Raw genomic sequence first — 17,747 nt, 5'->3', positions numbered from 1 at the left:
AGTTTATTTCACCCCATGATTAAACAACCTAACCCCTCCTAGTAGTGTTAGGGTGTTTAATCATCAGCTGTAATCATCTGGGGCTAATTTCCAGATAACTCAATTAAATTTCTTATGTAATTAGTCAACAAATCAACTCTACAGGACGAGTACCAGATCTTGCTTAAACTCAGAGCGAGTCTCATCGAGATGTTGGAATTTTCGAGACGCCTCGGTGAAGAGGAACGAATCCCAACGTTAGAAGCAAATTTGTCCAAGTTAGAGGCCGATTTAAAACGTGTGGCAAAATTAGGGAACAAACAACCCTGCTGAAGGAGACCGAGACACCAAGACTTCAGTGCTCTTGTAAGTGCTGTATGTTATTAAGGAGGTGTAGCCTTTGGTCTACATGATGCTGGTTAATAGTACAACTTTTACTGTATTTGTAACTGGGAGAAATTAATGTGTGTTTCTTGTTCTCTTTACAGAAGTGGATATTCATTAGTGTGGTTAAATACAGTGTTGGTAGTGGTTGTAAACTGCCCAATTGTGTCACTGTACCTCTGACAGTTCGAAACTGCCCAAGACCTGAGTTTCTAAGCTGCCCTAAAGTGACACTATCACAAACATTTCTAAACTATCCAGGACAAAGGGTTATAAACTATAAGAGACTGACATTAGTGATTCTCAGTAATGCAACTGAGAGTTGTAAACTGCACAAAACTACTACTGGAAGTTCTGAACTGTGCTATAATCTTATTATTGGTTGTCAGTGTGTGCAACAGCATCATCTGTAAGTCTAAACTGCTGCTTCTCTCAAGAATGTAACCAGCAGCCTACAGGGAATAGTATGTGTGTGTGTGTGTGTGTGTGTGTGTGTGTGTCCATCACCTACTACTTGTGCTACCATTCCTCCATGCTCTTGCCTTCTGATCTGCAGTCAAGAGATCCATATATGTGTGTGTCTGTCATCTATCCCATTTTCTAATGTCTCTCTCCACTTCATTTACTATCCCTCTGAAGTTAGTGTGTGTGTGCGTGCATGTGTGTGTGTGTGTGTGTTACTCTGACAGTTTTTTCGCCTCTCCCAACCTTTTTTTTTTCTCCCTCCCTTGACAGCCAATGGGTATCTTTACCAGCAGCTGCCACTAATTGTCATCCATCCTCTGAAGACTAACCCCTATCTCCCCACCTCTCCCCACACCTCCCCATTGTAACATAACCCATCTCCCCAACCCATATTCTCACCCCTCAACAGCTTAGAGGTGTTGTCACTAAACAGCCATCAGGTGTCATCCATCCAGTATTCTCGACCACAGGACTTTCACCCCTATAGTCAAACTACATTACTTAATACCTATTCCATCCAACCCAAGTGTGTATAAAAGATTCAGCTTTGGTAATTGAGTGACCGGTTGCACGTTGCAGGCCTGATTGCATCCTGGTGGTTCATACTCCATTTTCCTGGGGGCATTTTTACCCAAACGTCGCGGTTCAAGAGACAAAGGAGGAGGAACGGAGTCTTGCCGAGTCGAGAGAGTACGTAGCATCGTTCTCCGCGAGTCAACTTCTAAGTCAACTTTTCATTACGTATTTTTTAAGTTTGAAACAGAATATAACTTATGCCTTTGTTTAATTGTTTCATGTTATTAGTTTATGTGATGTTATGTGTGGTGGTCGACCTTAGTACAGTACTCACCAGGTCGTACATTATTCCTTTATTTCAAACTCTTAAAAACTATAATTGCCACTGGCTAACTGTGACTCACATGACTGGATACTTAACTAACTGGTTCCTGAATGACTGTGCCATAACTAACTGGTTCCTGAATGACTGTGCCATAACTAACTGGTTCCTGAATGACTGTGCCATAACTAACTGGTTCCTGAATGACTGTGAACTTAAATAACCGGTTCTTGAATGACTGTGAACTTTAGTAACTGTTATTGAATGATATCATTACCTAAGACCCGGTTATCCAGGATCCAGTTAAGGCACATTTATCAGGGAACCAGTTAAGACAGTTACATTGACCTATTTACTTAATTGCCAGTTATTTTTTGATGTTTGAGCTTATTAGAAATTGGAATTACTTGACAATCTTTGACCCTGGTAATTAACTCATGATTTACTGTATAGCCTTAGGTTAATTTTATACCGTCGAACAATTTACGTTACTCTGATGTTTTGTTTATACTTACGAAAACTTTTATATTATCTTTAGTTTTCTTCTTCATTCCGTTCTTTATATTTTGGGTGGTAATTTTGTACTGGCCTTGATGTTATCTTGTAAGGCCTGCCCCATTAGTGCCCTTGGCAGCTTGGAATTGATTGGTTGCTGGTCGTTAGCTGGACCGTGACGCCACATTGGTTGATTTCCTCACTAAATATCAGCCAATTAGATTTCATGAACAGTAGTTGTGGTTGTCAGGGTATTGATTGGTTGATATTGAGTCTTGGATATCCTCACTCACCAGCAGCCAATCAATTTCTATGAATTCTGGTTGTCAGGGTATTGATTGGTTGATATTGAGCCTTACATATCGTCACTCACCAACAGCCAATCAGCTTTTATGACTTCCTGTGGTTGCTGAGGATGGCAAAAATGGGTGGAGCATAGTGAAGAGATCTATGCTGTAGTTCTGGTTTATTTAGATTTGTTAATTATTTGTTCTTTGTGTTAATTGGGGCAAGAAAAGCAATATGTGTATATACTGTATATGTACTGTACCGGTACTTACAATATGTGGGTGTACGTGCAGTGATGTACTCAAAACCCAGAACTGGACCATTGCAATTTTCACCTTCTATATCGATAACCTGAAGATCCCCCCCTTGAAGTGTTTACCTGAAGATTAGCCCCTCAAGTGCTTACCTGAAGGTTAGCCCCTCAAGTGCTTACCTGAAGATTAGCCCCTCAAGTGTTTACCTGAAGATTAGCCCCTCAAGTGTTTACCTGAAGGTTAGCCCTTACCAAAAGATTAGCCCCAGATAGTCTTAGAGGGGTTAAGCTGGGGGGCTAATCTTCAGGTAAGCTCTTGGGCCTGTTCTTCAGATGATCTTTTAAAGGTAAAAAGTGTGAATGGTCTTGTTGTTGGTCTCAAGTACATCACTGTGCACTTGTACTTACAATGTTTGTACTTGTACTTATTGTGTGTGTACATGTATTTACACTAACAATGTGTATGTGTACTTGTACTTATAATATGTGTACATGTACTTACAATCTCTCTATATGTACTAAAAGTGTGTGTGTGTGTACATGACTTTTCATGTGTACACATAATTGAATTATGTGTATGCAATCCTACAATATGTGTACAAGTACTTACAGTATATGTGTGTGTTTGTGTGTGTGTGTGGACTTAAGGTATGTACCTAAAATGTGTGCATGTGTGTTTTTACTTGAAGTATGAGAACATGTACGTACAGTGTGTGTGTGTACCTAGAGAGTACTTGTACTTAGTAACTGTATTACAACATAGAGATATTATAGAGGGTCAATGCTCATAGTTTCTTCCATATTTTATGAGAGAAACTGTTTTCTGTTTTACTTTTATAATTAACAATAAAAAAATTATTACACAGCAGAAAGGAGTTTTATTGTGTGTGTGTGTGTGGTGATGGAGGGTCAGACCTGGTGTAAAGTGAGGGAGGAGTCATGGTATTGTCCTCCCATCACGTGTGTGTGGGGTGATGGAGGGTCAGACCTGGTGTAAAGTGAGGGAGGAGTCATGGTATTGTCCTCCCATCACGTGTGTGTGGGGTGATGGAGGGTCAGACCTGGTGTAAAATGAGGGAGGAGTCATGGTATTGTTCTCCCATCACGTGTGTGTGGGGTGATGGAGGGTCAGACCTGGTGTAAAGTGAGGGAGGAGTCATGGTATTGTCCTCCCATCACACGTGTGTGGGGTGATGGAGGGTCAGACCTGGTGTAAAGTGAGGGAGGAGTCATGGTATTGTCCTCCCATCACACGTGTGTGGGGTGATGGAGGGTCAGACCTGGTGTAAAGTGAGGGAGGAGTCATGGTATTGTCCTCCCATCACAAGACACAAGAGCATTTTCTCTCAAAATCAAAACCTGCTATAGATTTGTTTTACACATGCTCAGTGTAATTATGCATGCTCAGTGTGTTTATATATGCTCAGTGTGTTTATACATGCTCAGTGTGGTTACCGGAACAATATATATTTCTTTCCCTGGGTTTTTTTGCCAAATATTACAGTATAGTAGTGAGTTAGGTCATGTTTTATTTTACTTCATTATTTACATATCTTTAGAAAACTTGTGTGTTATATCTGCTTGGTAATACAGCTCCTCCCCGGGGTTAGGGAGCCAAATCCAGGTCGTAAGTCGAAAATGCTTAAATAATACATAGAAACTCTAAAATGGGTGTCTCTTTTTCTTTTCAGCATCACAAAATTCTCACTTTTAAGTTTGCCAGCCATTTTAAAGTGAATTACAAAAAAATTTTTTGTCTGTGTGGTGACGTTAGGACTCGAAAATATGTAATTTGACAAAATTTTGGTATGACTGAGGCGGGTTGTAAGTCGGGGAGGAGCTGTATACCGTATATCTTTTGTAATTATAACAGTGATTTAATATTGGTTTTATGTTTTCCAAATATTTAATGACATATATGATTGAAGTAAATATTGATGTTCTGTACACATTAACACCTGATCACTGATGTCCTACTTTTGAAGCTCTGATACAAAACAGCTTTAGGGAACATTGATACTTTTTATGCATTTATGAGCTGGAAAAAGCATTGCTGAGGTCTTTTGTTTGAATTATTTACCAGTTTGGGGAACAGTGCCTTTCAGTATCTCTTGTTTAACCACTTGTGTATAGGGTCCTCTCTCGGTTGAATAAAATTGTCTGTTAGCCAAATAAAATATCAAAAGTGGCATCCCCATAGTGAGGGATTGAAGTCATCATAGTAATGTACAGAATTTTATTTTATTCACTTAAATTGTTCTAAAATGTGTTTCTTGATACATTTTAAGTGGCAGGGATTTTCTCCAAACCCACAGAAGCACGAGAAATGAGGATGATGACAATTTAATATATTATTTTGTGGTAACACTTTACTATAGATCTATATACCGTACAGTATATACCTGTACTCTATATATACAGGGTATTTATTTATGGGAAGTAATAATTATGATCCCCCCCCCCAAGGTAGAAAACTGAAGACCACTGTTGAGCCTTATAGGAAGTATAGTTATAAGTCCTAGGAGAGAGGTGTGCTGTATCTACTGTACTCACTTGGTATTATTATCTACTGTACTCACTTGGTATTATTATCTACTGTACTCACTTGGTATTATTATCTACTGTACTAACTTGGTATTATTATCTACTGTACTCACTTGGTATTATTATCTACTGTACTCACTTGGTATTATTATCTACTGTACTAACTTGGTATTATTATCTACTGTACTAACTTGGTATTATTATCTACTGTACTAACTTGGTATTATTACATTTATTTATCACATTTGTATCTCAGGTTTATATATAAATGACCATTGCTAAGAATATTTATTTGTAAATCATTACAAAATAATAATTATACAACAATGTGGTATCAAGAACAAGGTTGCTTTTCTCGGTGTTAATACCGTTCAGACGTGTGTTTATTTGGGTCAGTTACAAGCCTACACTCCCAGTCTCTCAAAGATTCTTATGATGAATTTCTTCCTTAAGTGTAGGACGATGCATTACACTGACCCTCATAAGTTATGGCAGAAGGGAAGACCATTAGATGAGAGTTTTGTTAGACGTGGAACCTTCGCCTAACGGACAATATGGAGGTGCATTAGATACAAGCTTCACTGTATGTGTAATCAACCCTAAACTGGAAGCGTGAGAACTCGGTTCCGCCACAAAGAGCCGAGTTAAAATGGAATCAAGAACTTCGCCTATCGTAAGTAGATGCCTGTGTTTATTACTATTATTCACACAGAAAAGGATAAATTAACATACAAATCTCTGAGAATCTTCACCCAGCTTCACTTGTAAACAGTAATGACATATTCCTACACAAAAAAGAATTATAATACCCTGTAATTACTGTACACTGTAATGGTATGATAAACACCCTCTCACAATCAGATAAATCAGTACAGCCATGGTAGTGTACTGTCTGTTAGTCATTTACATATTGGTGTTAAGACTCACGATTCATAAGGGTTAAGGCACATTAGGATCGAGGCTCGTTTGACCACACACTGCACATTAGGATCAAGGCTCATTTGACCACACTGCACACTAGGATCAAGGCTCATTTGACACCACACCGCACATTTGGATCGAGGCTCATTTGACCAGACGCCCATGTATATATATATAAGACACATTTAGCACTTGTGGGTGAGAATCTATGATGCAGAATAATTCATTGCTAGAGATACTGTACTGTATGAAAAATGAAAATATGGAATGTTATAGTATAAAGGTGACTGATAAAATAGTTCCTAGTTTTAACAGGTCCCTACTGGTAAAATAGTTCCTAGTTTTAACAGGTCCCTACTGGTAAAATAGTTCCTAGTTTTAACAGGTCCCTACTGATAAAATAGTTCCTAGTTTTAACAGGTCCCTACTGATAAAATAGTTCCTAGTTTTAACAGGTCCCTACTGATAAAATAGTTCCTAGTTTTAACAGGTCCCTACTGATAAAATAGACCCCAGTTTTAACAGGCTCCTACTGGAAATATAAACCCCAGGTGTTACAGTTGTCAGAAGAGAGTGAATGACAGTGTGTGGATGGAGAATATCTGTTGTAGTTTATATTCTGGTTTAAGCGAACCTCAAGGGATCATCGTCATCCTTGTGTAAATCAACGTATCGGTAAACATTGTGGGAACTATGTTTTTGTTTTCACTTGACGAGAGAGAATGCGACGGGAGGGCTGCAACGTTGACCCTCGTATATAATAAAAAACACAAATTCGTTCCTAAACACTGCGGACGAACCAATAATTAATATCTATATATATACAGCTCATAAATAAGACTGGTTCTTTCTTTACTACACTGCTTAATGTTTAGTCGTTATCCCAATAATAAATCCGCAACCTTATTCTCGACACGTCTACATTAATAAAAATATTTGAAGGAAAATTGGAACAAAATACAATAATTACATCAGTAGAGGAAGCGCATATTGTGCCCTAATTAGCAACATGTATTGAAATGTACAACAACCATAATAAATCTGCTTAATTTAGAGACAAAAGAGAAATTATACATTCTTAATAATACCCGACATAACAAGTTTAAAATATTATTGTAATTTAAGAACCGAAACTTACACACACACACACACACACAGACGGACGGACTAATACACACACCAATTGTTTTATTGACGATTATAAACAGTAGCTTCCTGTAGTTAAGTGGTAATTACAATCCAATATAATTATGATATATCTCTCTAGGGTCAATAGGATAAGTACGGTTGTGTTAAGGTTAATTATTATGTTGAGTTGTGAAGGCAAAGATTACCAGCGTTCATAACAGTGTTTACAACTCTCTGGCAGGGTGTTGGAGCTGATGGTGGAGAGGGGAGGATGTTGGAGCTGGTGGTGGAGAGGGAGGGTGTTGGAGCTGATGGTGGAGAGGGGAGGATGGTGGAGAGGGAGGATGTTGGAGCCAGTGGTGGAGAGGGTAGGATGTCGGAGCCAGTGGTGGTGATGGTGGGGGAGAGGAGAGGGGGTTGAGGCCAATGGTAGTGGTGATGGGGGAGAGGGGGGGGGGTTTATTTTTTCCCCCGATGGAAGTTCTTTTGACTCAAATTGAACTTGTGGGTACAGTATAAACCCGTATGTACTTATTTGTATCCTCTATGTGTTCCTCGGACTTCAATCTAATCACTGTATTTTACCATCTGGTTCATAAGAGGATTAATGGCCCTAAGACTCTGGCCCTAATTCTCTCTACCCTCTGGTCTTTAATGGCCCCTAGACCCTGGCCCTAATTCTCTCTACCCTCTGGTCTTTAATGGCCCTAAGACCCTGGCCCTAATTCTCTCTACCCTCTGGTCTTTAATGGCCCTAAGACCCTGGCCCTAATTCAAGTCTTTGGAGCTTCACTCGTCTGCACTTAAAAACATTTGTGCCGTGTGTAGCCAGACGTCTCGGCTCTGCCTCGGCCGTGGGAGCGTAACGGTGTATGTAATGGTTGAGAAGACCGCCAGCCCTGACAGTGGTAATACATATAGTACAGTATCTTTGTGACACTTCCTTCTTACATACACATTCAAGCATCTCTTAGCCTCTCTCATACTCTCTTTAAAGTTCTGTTTTTCCTTTAGTTAATAATATTAGAAATACTGAATAGATTTGATTAGATATATATAAATACATACAGAGTTATGTATTAAAAGGGCCCATCCAGCCAAATGCATAACAATAAAATTCCAAATCCAATTAAAAATAAAATAAAAAAGATGATAAATATCTTTTAATAATAACTGTGTTCTTCTGGTAATGAACACTGTCTTTCCTCTACATTTGGTTATCAGTGCATTGCCTCAGCTTAATTAACTCCCATTAAATAATATTAAAACTCTACTTGTCTTTAGAAATTAATCTACACTCTTGTTTATAAATGGTTCTGTCACTACTGTACGGGGATCACCGCCTCAGAGAACATCAAAGGTGGCGACAACTGGTTAGGTGTATTGTACTGTCACATCGGCTTCTGTAAACAAGATCGTTCATTATCACGTTTATTAGTCGATGAATTGACACAGTGGATGATATTGGGTACAGTCACGGGTCCTGTCGCCTCTTCTGCTGCTCCACAAACTCCAAGATTCAGGCTCATGAATTGGAAGCCTCCATAGATAGAATAATGCATCGTGTCCGGGTTCGTCAATTTGAATCCCGGGGTTCGTGGAGCAGTAGGAGGGTGGTGGAACTTTTGACTGAGACTGTACGGTAACTAGAAATAATTATCACTTATCACGATTAAATCTGTAAATTACAATAATCATGTAAAATAATATTGATTACGTATATGAATTTTTTAACATGGTGGTGATAATGCTAAACTTTTTGACACGGAGATGGAAGTCAACGGCCTCCGGTGGTGATCCCTACAGCTTGCTGTGGTAAATAGCGAGAAAAGACGCACTCTTTCGTTCATTGTAATTTCCATGAATTATGCTCGACAGCTTTTGGAAGGTCCATGGCGAGAGAATCTAAATTGATGAATTTATTTGGTATTTCAGTGAATTTATTTTTCCTGATAACCGTCCAAAGTCTTACAGCGTACCAGACACACACACACACATTGACAATCCTCATGCCTGAATCTCATGGTAATTACCGTACATTTCTATCAAAATACGGTTATAAAAATTGTGAATAATTTTAACTGTAGCTAAAACACAATGTCAGACATCCATTGTATGCAACATATTATTATTAGTAGTCATAATAATTTTAAGAGAAGCTAAAACAGTCTTCAATGTAAATGATTGTAAACATGTTCCTAGTTGAGCTTTATATTCTATTTCAGACGCAGAGTTTTTTGTTTATTCATATTAGTTAACATTAGCGATATATAGGAGGTCAAGAGGTCGTCCATCTTGTAGCCGAGGGACGTCTCACACAGCAGTTTGGTGCCTCTGACTAAGTTGCCGATGGTCATGTGGAAGTACGTGTTCCCGGACGACCAGTTGCTGATTCTCGTGAAGGGGTTGGTGACGAGGATTTCCTGGTGGGAGACAAAATTTTATTAGGGCTCGATGCTTGAGGAATTACGGTGATTAGTGGAAATATTTGGAAGAGGATTAAATAGGGAATTGGAAAAATGAATAAATAATTCTCATAAAGGGATTAATAACAAGAAATATGGATTAAAAGAAGAGTTAGTATTTACCTATTCAACAAATTACATGGCAGAAAATTTTATTCCTAAGCCATTACTGTCATTAATGAAGTAGACTCAAATGAAATTATTGGATTGACTGACACACACACACACACACACACACACCAACCTTTGTGACTGGGTGGATGAGAGAGACCCCTTGCTTGTTAATGGCAATAAGGAGATGCTCTGGGTAGTTGGGGTCGGTTGTCTGTTTGACCTCGAAGAAAGCCGAGCCGAAGGTGGGCCAGCGGTATATTACCTTGAGGAAGGATATCTTGGCCTCCTCTGGGCTCATACCTGTTTAGGGGTTAGAAAAATACTTGTTATTGAATTTTGGTGCATTAAAGGAGTGTGTCAAGTGTGTGTTAAGGCTGTGTCAAGTATGTGTCAAGGCTGCATTAAAAGTGTGTGTCAAGTATGTGTTAAAGATGTGTCAAGGCTGCATTAAAATTGTGTGTTAAGGCTGTGTCAAGACTCCATTAAAGGTGTGTGTCAAGTATGTGTTACAGCAGTCTCAGGGATGTGTCAAGGCTGTATTAAAAGTGTGTGTGTCAAGTATGTGTTAGGGCAGTCTCAGGGATGTATCAAGGGAGTGTATCAAGCATGTCACACCTGTATCAACAATGTGTCACCATTAAACACATCATAACTCACCAGCGTCACCATTATAGTGCTGAACTATCACTCTCTTCCACTCGTTGGTGCTCTGGGATTTGGCCAAGTCTGCTGGTATGAGGTCTCTTAACATGTTCCTGAAAGACACAAAATGTACAGAATATCTCACACTATTTGCTTTAATTTAACTTACTTTTTTCTAATTTAATTTATCTGACTTTAATCTAATTTATTTTACTTTATTCTAATTTAATTTATTTTACTTTAATCTAATTTATTTTCCTTTACTCTAATTCAATTGCCGGCTAAAACTTCTCTATCGTGAAGTTGATAAAAAATTTTAAATGCTGTGTTTTAAATTAATTCATCATTGCATTTATACATCTTGCTTCTACATCTTCACCAAATTAGTATTTCGCTCCTCGGTGAGTCGCCATTAAGACTTACGGAATGAGGGCAAGTTCTTGTTTACTCTCGGCGAAGCGGACGCGGTAGACCAAGGCGGCTAACCTCGACGCTTCATCTTTGGTGCAGCGGTGATACCCTGCGGAGAAAGGGGGTTAGGTTAGGTTAGTGCTGTAGCATCATCAAGGGTTGCTACTCCTTTCCCTCTAATCATAGTGAATAATAATAGGATTCATGAACTGTGTATAGACTTTAATCATGATCAAATCCTCCTAAATACCATCAAAATTCATATATTTCCACTAAGGTGCATAGAGAATACGCGTTTGATCCCACGTCACCCGAATCAATATGGTTCAAGACCTTATTTAATGACTTAACCCAGACTAATTAATATACTGTACTGTAACCCCCAGTGTTTACCTCTGAGGAGTTTAGGAAGCTCTTGGTGGAAGTGGAATATAATATCTGCGTTGCGGTCTTTTCCCGGTACTGTGTTGGTCCAGAGTTTCTTCATGAAGAACACTTGGTAGGTGAAGTGAGGCGTTGTACCTGGCCAGAGGATGATAATGTGCTAGATTATTTGGGTGGTGGTGATGGTGATAAGGATGATGATGGTGGTGATAAGGATGATGGTGATGATAAGGATGGTGGTGGTGGTGGTGATAAGGATGATGGTGGTGATGATGATGGTGGTGGTGATAAGGATGATGGTGATGATAAGGATGGTGGTGGTGATAAGGATGATGGTGATGATAAGGATGGTGGTGGTGGTGGTGGTGGTGATAAGGATGGTGGTGGTGATAAGGATGGTGATGGTGGTGATAACGATGAAGGTTTTCCTTAATAAAGTAATGCATTTATAACTACAGCAGTAATGGATTTACCTCACCACCATGTCCTGCCTTCAGTTCTCAGCCTGGGACAGATGTGAGAAGGGTGTTATGCAGTGTGACCCTCACTACCAAACATGGCAGGTTTTCTCCGGCCAGTAGTTTCCTCCTGTACTAACACTGGACAATAATAACCATAAAACAAAGTACCAAAGAACAGACTAACTGCTCAAATCACTAGTAAGCTGACGGGCGGCGGAAATGATAAAAAGAAAGTCATCGGCATATCTAACCATCTCTGGACGGCCGAGCTTTCTTGATCCAGTCTGTGAGGTGACGGACGAAGTCGAAGAAGAAGTCTCCCTCAGGTACTGATATGACTTTATCGGCGATCTTCACAAACAGTGAGAACCCTTCCGAGCTCTTGAGGTTGAGGCGATGTGCTATAGAGGAGCAGAAGTCCTTGGCTCGGGTGGATGAGTCGACCTCGAAGGCCTCGTCCGTGTCGTCGGGGAAGTACACCTGTGGGGGACCAGATGTGTTTTAACCAGACCTGTGAGTGTGTCCTGTATGGATATCTTCCCATTAACCTTGTGTGTACAGGCTCCACCTTGTGCTGTACACCATTGTCTGCCATTAACTAAATATACTACCAAAAGTGACATTCCTGAAGTGAAGAGTTGAAGGTAGAGAATTACTGTTGTTGGTGTGTGTGTTTCGGGTTATTAAATATTGTAATAATAATCTCTGTAGAACAACATTGAATCACTGAGGTTATGACTGAAGGCTAAATGATGTCTTAATTCAGTCATTCTAGCTGAAGAGACATTGCTTAAAGTGCTTCATTAATTAGAATATATTGTGAATTACCAGTGACTTAAAAGGATATAGTGTACTGTAAAAAAAATATAATTAATTATTTTAAAATACCATGTAAACTGATATACCTCCAGTACATAGACAAATAAAGGTTGATATTACTTGTAGTAGTATAAATTAATATGAATAACATTAAAATAAAAGAATACATAGATATACAAAGGCTTATAATAAAAGTAAAAGTTGACATTACAGTATTGAGTATAAGATATTATAAGCACATTACTGAACTTAAAAATAATGTGAAACAAAGATTAAAATATCAATAACATTATAAAGTTATGAATTAAAGAAATTAAAGGTTTATATATTAAAAAAACATAAAAGTGATAATATTGTGTCGTGGTATAAAATATTTAGGCCATCCTAATATAAACACTAGGGGACATCTTTTGAAGAGCTGGGTGGAGTTTGTCCTTAATTTTACGCCAAATTTAAGCTACAGACACCATGACAACCATAACTAGTGAAGAATAACCCACAACAGTTATAAATCGATCTCTTGGTGAGTAAAATAATGTTGATAGGTAAAGAATTATGGTGAAATAATGTAAATATTTCCCGACTTTTATCTCTCTCTCTCTCTCTCTCCCTCCCTCCCTCTCTCTCTCTCTCTCTCTCTCTCTCTCTCTCTCTCTCTCACCTTATGGAAGATCTGCGTCGTCTTGTGGTGGATGGCCTCGACCTCGACCTGGTGTGGGGGATATTTACGTTGGCCGTGTTTGAGCGTCTTCTGTAGCCTGTGGAGCGAGTCTTGCGCTATGGGATGCCGTCTGGTCCTTAAGAACTGCGTTAATTCCTGGTTGAGATAGAGATGCACGTGTGAGAAACGATAAATAATAAATAAACAGACCCTCCTGACAGGATTTGACAGGTGTTTGGGACAGCTTAGGGTCGACAGTGACAGAAATATTCTAAGTGGCTGAAGACGGTGATTAGTCGTAACTCCTGATGGGTAGTTAAGGATCCCCCCCCTCCTCCTCCTTCCATATGTGTAGAAATAGAATACAAGGATTAGTGCTTACATTAAATTGGGTTAGATTTGGTTGGGTTAGGTTAAATTAGATTAGGGTTGGGTTAGATTAGATTTGAGTTAGGTTTGGTTTGGTTAGGTTGGACTAGGCTGTGTTAGTTTAGGTTTGGTTAGGTTAGATTAAGGTTAGGTTTGATTAGGTTAGATTAGATTAGCTAAGGTTTGAACAGGTTTGATTAGGTTAGGTTTGGTTAGTTTAGATTAGGCCTGGTTAGGTTAGATTAGGTCTGGTTAGGTTAGCTTAGGTTTGAACAGGTTTGATTAGCTTAGCTTAGGTTTGGTTAGTTTAGATTAGGTCTGGTTGGGTTAGCTTAGATTTGAACAGGTTTAGGCTAAAGAAAAGACGACAAGCGACAAAAAAAACAAAATAAAATATTCTACCTTGACGAGATTCTGGGAGCAGGCGAAGAGACCAGTCGCCAGCCACATGAGCTCCCACCCTCGCTCCTCACTCAGCCTGTTCCTGTTCTCAGTCAGCTGCTTCATAACCTGGCAGTATATCTCGTCCCTGAGGATCTCCTGTGGGTGATAGTAGAGTGAGAGATGGTGATAGTAGAGTGATAGATGGTGATAGTAGAGTGATAGATGGTGGTAGTAGAGTGATAGTACTGACACTATGTACTATTAGTTACAGTATTGGGTATAGCACTTTATTGCTGTCTGTGTTATGGATGGTCAATTAAATACAGTGTTAATATTACAGTGTTTTTGCCACTTCTTACCTGCTTATTATCCAACAACTATAATTTCACCACTTAACATCCAGGATTTATATCAGCTGAGATTAAGTCTATTAAAAGTTGTTTACGTGCTGTACTAATAGACCAGAGATGTGGAGTGTAAAACATAAATAATCAGGCGAGAACGAACGTACGTGTTTGAGAGGACCGTCGAAGATCTGATCGGTGAGGTCGTTACCCTGCCGGTTCCTCCTGGAGGGTAAGTCTCCCATGTACTTCAGCACGGCGTTAAAAGCGTACACGGCTTCCTGCGCCAGCTCCTCCTTGTGCACCAACTTCTTCAGTAGCGGCTGTTTTATAGGTTCTCGCGAGTACTTCCACAGACACTCGTTGGTGGGGCGACGTGCGGAGGTCAGGGTGATCGACCGTGATACTGTGCGTTTTGGAGGTAGCCTGTTTGACGGTCCAACAACGAGTTCAATTTTTAGTCTCTGTTTTAGACGTTAACTTAGAATAATGGAATCACATGAAAGTCTGGCACCCTAGCTTATTGTACCTCATGACTCAACCTAATTCTACCTGGGGGAGTTAGGTTAATGTTGGGGGTGTTTAATTGTCTGGTGAAATAAGCTGGGATGGATAATCTTCACTTTACACCTAAAACAGACAAACACACACACACACACACACACACTTTTCACGGATGATAACAGTTCTTGCTCAACCTGGGCAAGACATAATAAAAAAAAAGTTCAAATTAAAAATAAATTACAAAAAACATGCAGGTAATTATGCTCGACATATGAACCATCCACACTCGCCTCGCACAGCCTCCTACCTGAAGTGATCCAGAGCGTACTCCTCCAGGGTGTGTGGCTTCTCCTGCGGTTCCGTCCCGTTCAGTTGTGGAGTGAACAGCTTGCGGCCGTGTTCCGCACCCTCGGCCGTAAACAGTGCCTGTGGATGGAGGACCCCAGTGTAAGAAGAGTATCATCCAATGTGACGGCTCGACAATTAAAGTCATAACAGATCCACCAAATGACTCATAAACTGATAAATGGTTAAAAAAAAAAATTATTATTCCCAGACTAATAAATATACTGTACCGTACATATAAGCAATGACAGCCATCAATAGAAAGATTTATTCTGCCACCTGATGAGGCCAAAATTACTGTGATTCCTGACCTGTGTACAGTACAGGTAGTCTCAACGCTCACCAAAATATCTGGCGGAGGCTTAGTGACCGCAGGGAGGACGTAGACGGTCTCGGCGGGGAAGTCTCCTCTCTCGTTGGTTCGTTCACACCTGCCCACGCACCAGCCGGCGTTCATGACGGTCTCCCCCGACGAGTCCTCCTCCAGAAGAATGAGGTCGCCCTTATTGAAGGTTAAGAAGGAGGAGTTCTCACCTGGTACGGAGAATAATAATAATTACAACTAATAATCAGCGTTAAATAAATTAATTATGTGATTAAGGTTAATAAATGACATAAAAGTTTTTAATTATTTCCTGTTATTTTTGTTCATTACTTTGGTCTAACAGTTACAAGTTTATCTTAAGAATTTTATCCCTGTCTGTGTGTTGCTTTCTCACAGTGTCTTCATACAGTACTCAATTGTATCAAGTACTGTACACTTATGTCTCTATAAACTTGGACCACTTCTTCAACCCTCAGAGAATTACACCACACATTCTCAGCTCTCCTTGTTTACATATTGGAAGACTCACACCAAGTACACATGTATCTGAATGTCTGTATTTGTGTATTATCAAAACTACTCACTAGGGGCTTTATAATCCTGCAGGGCTATGACAAACTTGGACCGCTTCTTGAGCCCCTCCAGGAAGTACACCACAAGGTCCCTTATGTCTTCACTGTTGGGGCTCTGGAAGGTAAACTCTTCCCCTCGTACTGTGGATAAGGTGAAGGTCTGCGTGTACACCTTCTGTGTTTTATTGCAGGACACTGTAGTTATCTCCGGGAACGACAGCTCCAGAAGGACTTGTTCCTGGTCGTCCACCACGTAAACGCCCGTCCAGTTGACCGCGATGATTACGTCATTCTTGGGTAAGTTTGGTCCCGAATATCTGAAAGTTGGGAACGAAACTGTCATGTTGATAATGTATTGACCGAATGTTTGTTATCGTTCCCTCCGGCTTGTAACGGCCGAGTCATTAACAGCTTCATGGGTAAGTAAGAGTTATGTCAAGATGTACAATTCTGTTCACATGTTTTCTGAAGGTCCCATTTCCAGAACAGAGTAACATGGGACAAAATATTTTAATGAAGTCTTTATTGGGTGGAATAGGTTTAATAAGTCTCTTTAAGTATGTGAGTTAGAATAGTATTATTGCTGGTTGAGATTGTCCTTATCTTGTGTGTGTGACAACAGGAGCCATAAATCCTCACCTGAATGCCTCATAGAATCTGGAGAACAAGAGAGGCCACTTGAATTTGGCATAACTGACCACATCCTCCTTAACCTTGAGGGTCTGAACTCTCTCCTTAACGTAGTAACTCTTCTTGTACGCCGCCACGACCAGGTTGGCCCACCGGTCGATGGCCTTATCCCCCGCCGACACACAGTAGTCTGGGATGTAGCCCGGGAGGTTGTTGAAGAGTCGGTCGGTGTTCATCTCTATACTGAACTCTATGTAGTACTGTTGAGCGGCGATCATGGCCAGGTCTTCGTCCTTGTCGCACCGGTACTCTCCGAACTTGACCCCTCGGACGACCTGAGCATAAACGAACACCGGTGAATGAGGTAGTCACGACGAATTGTTAGCCCTTCTGCCGGTACTTGTGAAGTTTAATGCCATAAGCCTTCACATGTATGATTATCAGTCGCTGAATATGTTTAATATAATGGTTACTCCCCCACAGTTTATTTCATCCCATGATTAAACACCCTAATGCTAACCTAACCTAACCAAATGCTAACCTAATCTAATTTACCTAACCTAACCAAATGCTAACCTAATCTAATTTACCTAACCTAACCTAATCTAATCTAATTTACCTAACATAACCTAACCTAATCTAATCTAATTTACCTAACATAACATAGCATAATCTAAACTAACATAATCTAACCTAACATTAACCTAACCCAACCTAACTCCCTGAGCTAACAATAGGGTACTTAATCATCAGGTGAAATAAGCTGGTGGGGTGTCTAATATTCAGGTGATTAGCAAATATAAACAAACCAAAAATCCAGACTAAAACAAAATAAAGTAGAAGTTGAAAGTATAGATAATAGGGTAAAAAAAATAGTCATTGGGGAAGAATAGTACAGTATGTGGATAGGGGGTTGAAGAATAGGGAGTCCATAACAGTCAATTAACGGTTAATAGGTAAGGAAGATGGATAGATAGGTAGATATAGAGAAAGATTTAAATAGATAGATAACAACGTCAGAG

At 39.8% G+C, this 17,747-nt stretch overlaps 2 protein-coding genes across 10 annotated transcripts in view; one reads left to right on the top strand and one right to left on the bottom strand.

Annotated features, from left to right (window-relative positions):
- Nucleotides 1-3,570, top strand: part of LOC121879670 (1-phosphatidylinositol 4,5-bisphosphate phosphodiesterase gamma-1-like) — a 29,021-nt gene extending 25,451 nt beyond the window's left edge. The window contains exons 26-27 of one of the 3 annotated variants that reach the window (XM_042386380.1): nt 145-345; nt 1,408-3,570. In XM_042386380.1, the coding sequence (XP_042242314.1) occupies nt 145-312 (168 nt within the window). In that variant the 3' untranslated portion in view covers nt 313-345; nt 1,408-3,570. Of the gene's footprint in view, nt 1-144; nt 346-467 lie in introns of all 3 variants that reach the window. The other 2 variants (XM_042386379.1, XM_042386381.1) reach the window with 2 other exon arrangements.
- A 1,950-nt stretch (nt 3,571-5,520) lies between these two features.
- Nucleotides 5,521-17,747, bottom strand: part of LOC121879667 (myosin-VIIa-like) — a 50,199-nt gene continuing 37,972 nt past the window's right edge. For all 7 annotated transcript variants that reach the window (XM_042386369.1, XM_042386370.1, XM_042386364.1 and 4 more), the window contains exons 26-38: nt 16,735-17,060; nt 16,108-16,412; nt 15,542-15,732; nt 15,161-15,279; nt 14,517-14,775; nt 14,024-14,161; nt 13,253-13,408; nt 12,024-12,252; nt 11,321-11,449; nt 10,940-11,036; nt 10,532-10,629; nt 10,005-10,174; nt 5,521-9,718 (exon numbers count right to left, since the gene is read on the bottom strand). In XM_042386369.1, the coding sequence (XP_042242303.1) occupies nt 9,512-9,718; nt 10,005-10,174; nt 10,532-10,629; nt 10,940-11,036; nt 11,321-11,449; nt 12,024-12,252; nt 13,253-13,408; nt 14,024-14,161; nt 14,517-14,775; nt 15,161-15,279; nt 15,542-15,732; nt 16,108-16,412; nt 16,735-17,060 (2,424 nt within the window). In that variant the 3' untranslated portion in view covers nt 5,521-9,511. The remainder of the gene's footprint in view (nt 9,719-10,004; nt 10,175-10,531; nt 10,630-10,939; nt 11,037-11,320; nt 11,450-12,023; nt 12,253-13,252; nt 13,409-14,023; nt 14,162-14,516; nt 14,776-15,160; nt 15,280-15,541; nt 15,733-16,107; nt 16,413-16,734; nt 17,061-17,747) is intronic.

Source organism: Homarus americanus, unplaced genomic scaffold (assembly GCF_018991925.1).
Source record: "Homarus americanus isolate GMGI-L3 unplaced genomic scaffold, GMGI_Hamer_2.0 scaffold42643, whole genome shotgun sequence".
Classification (NCBI taxonomy): domain Eukaryota; kingdom Metazoa; phylum Arthropoda; class Malacostraca; order Decapoda; family Nephropidae; genus Homarus; species Homarus americanus.
This window is presented reverse-complemented; position numbering and strand designations above follow the sequence as displayed.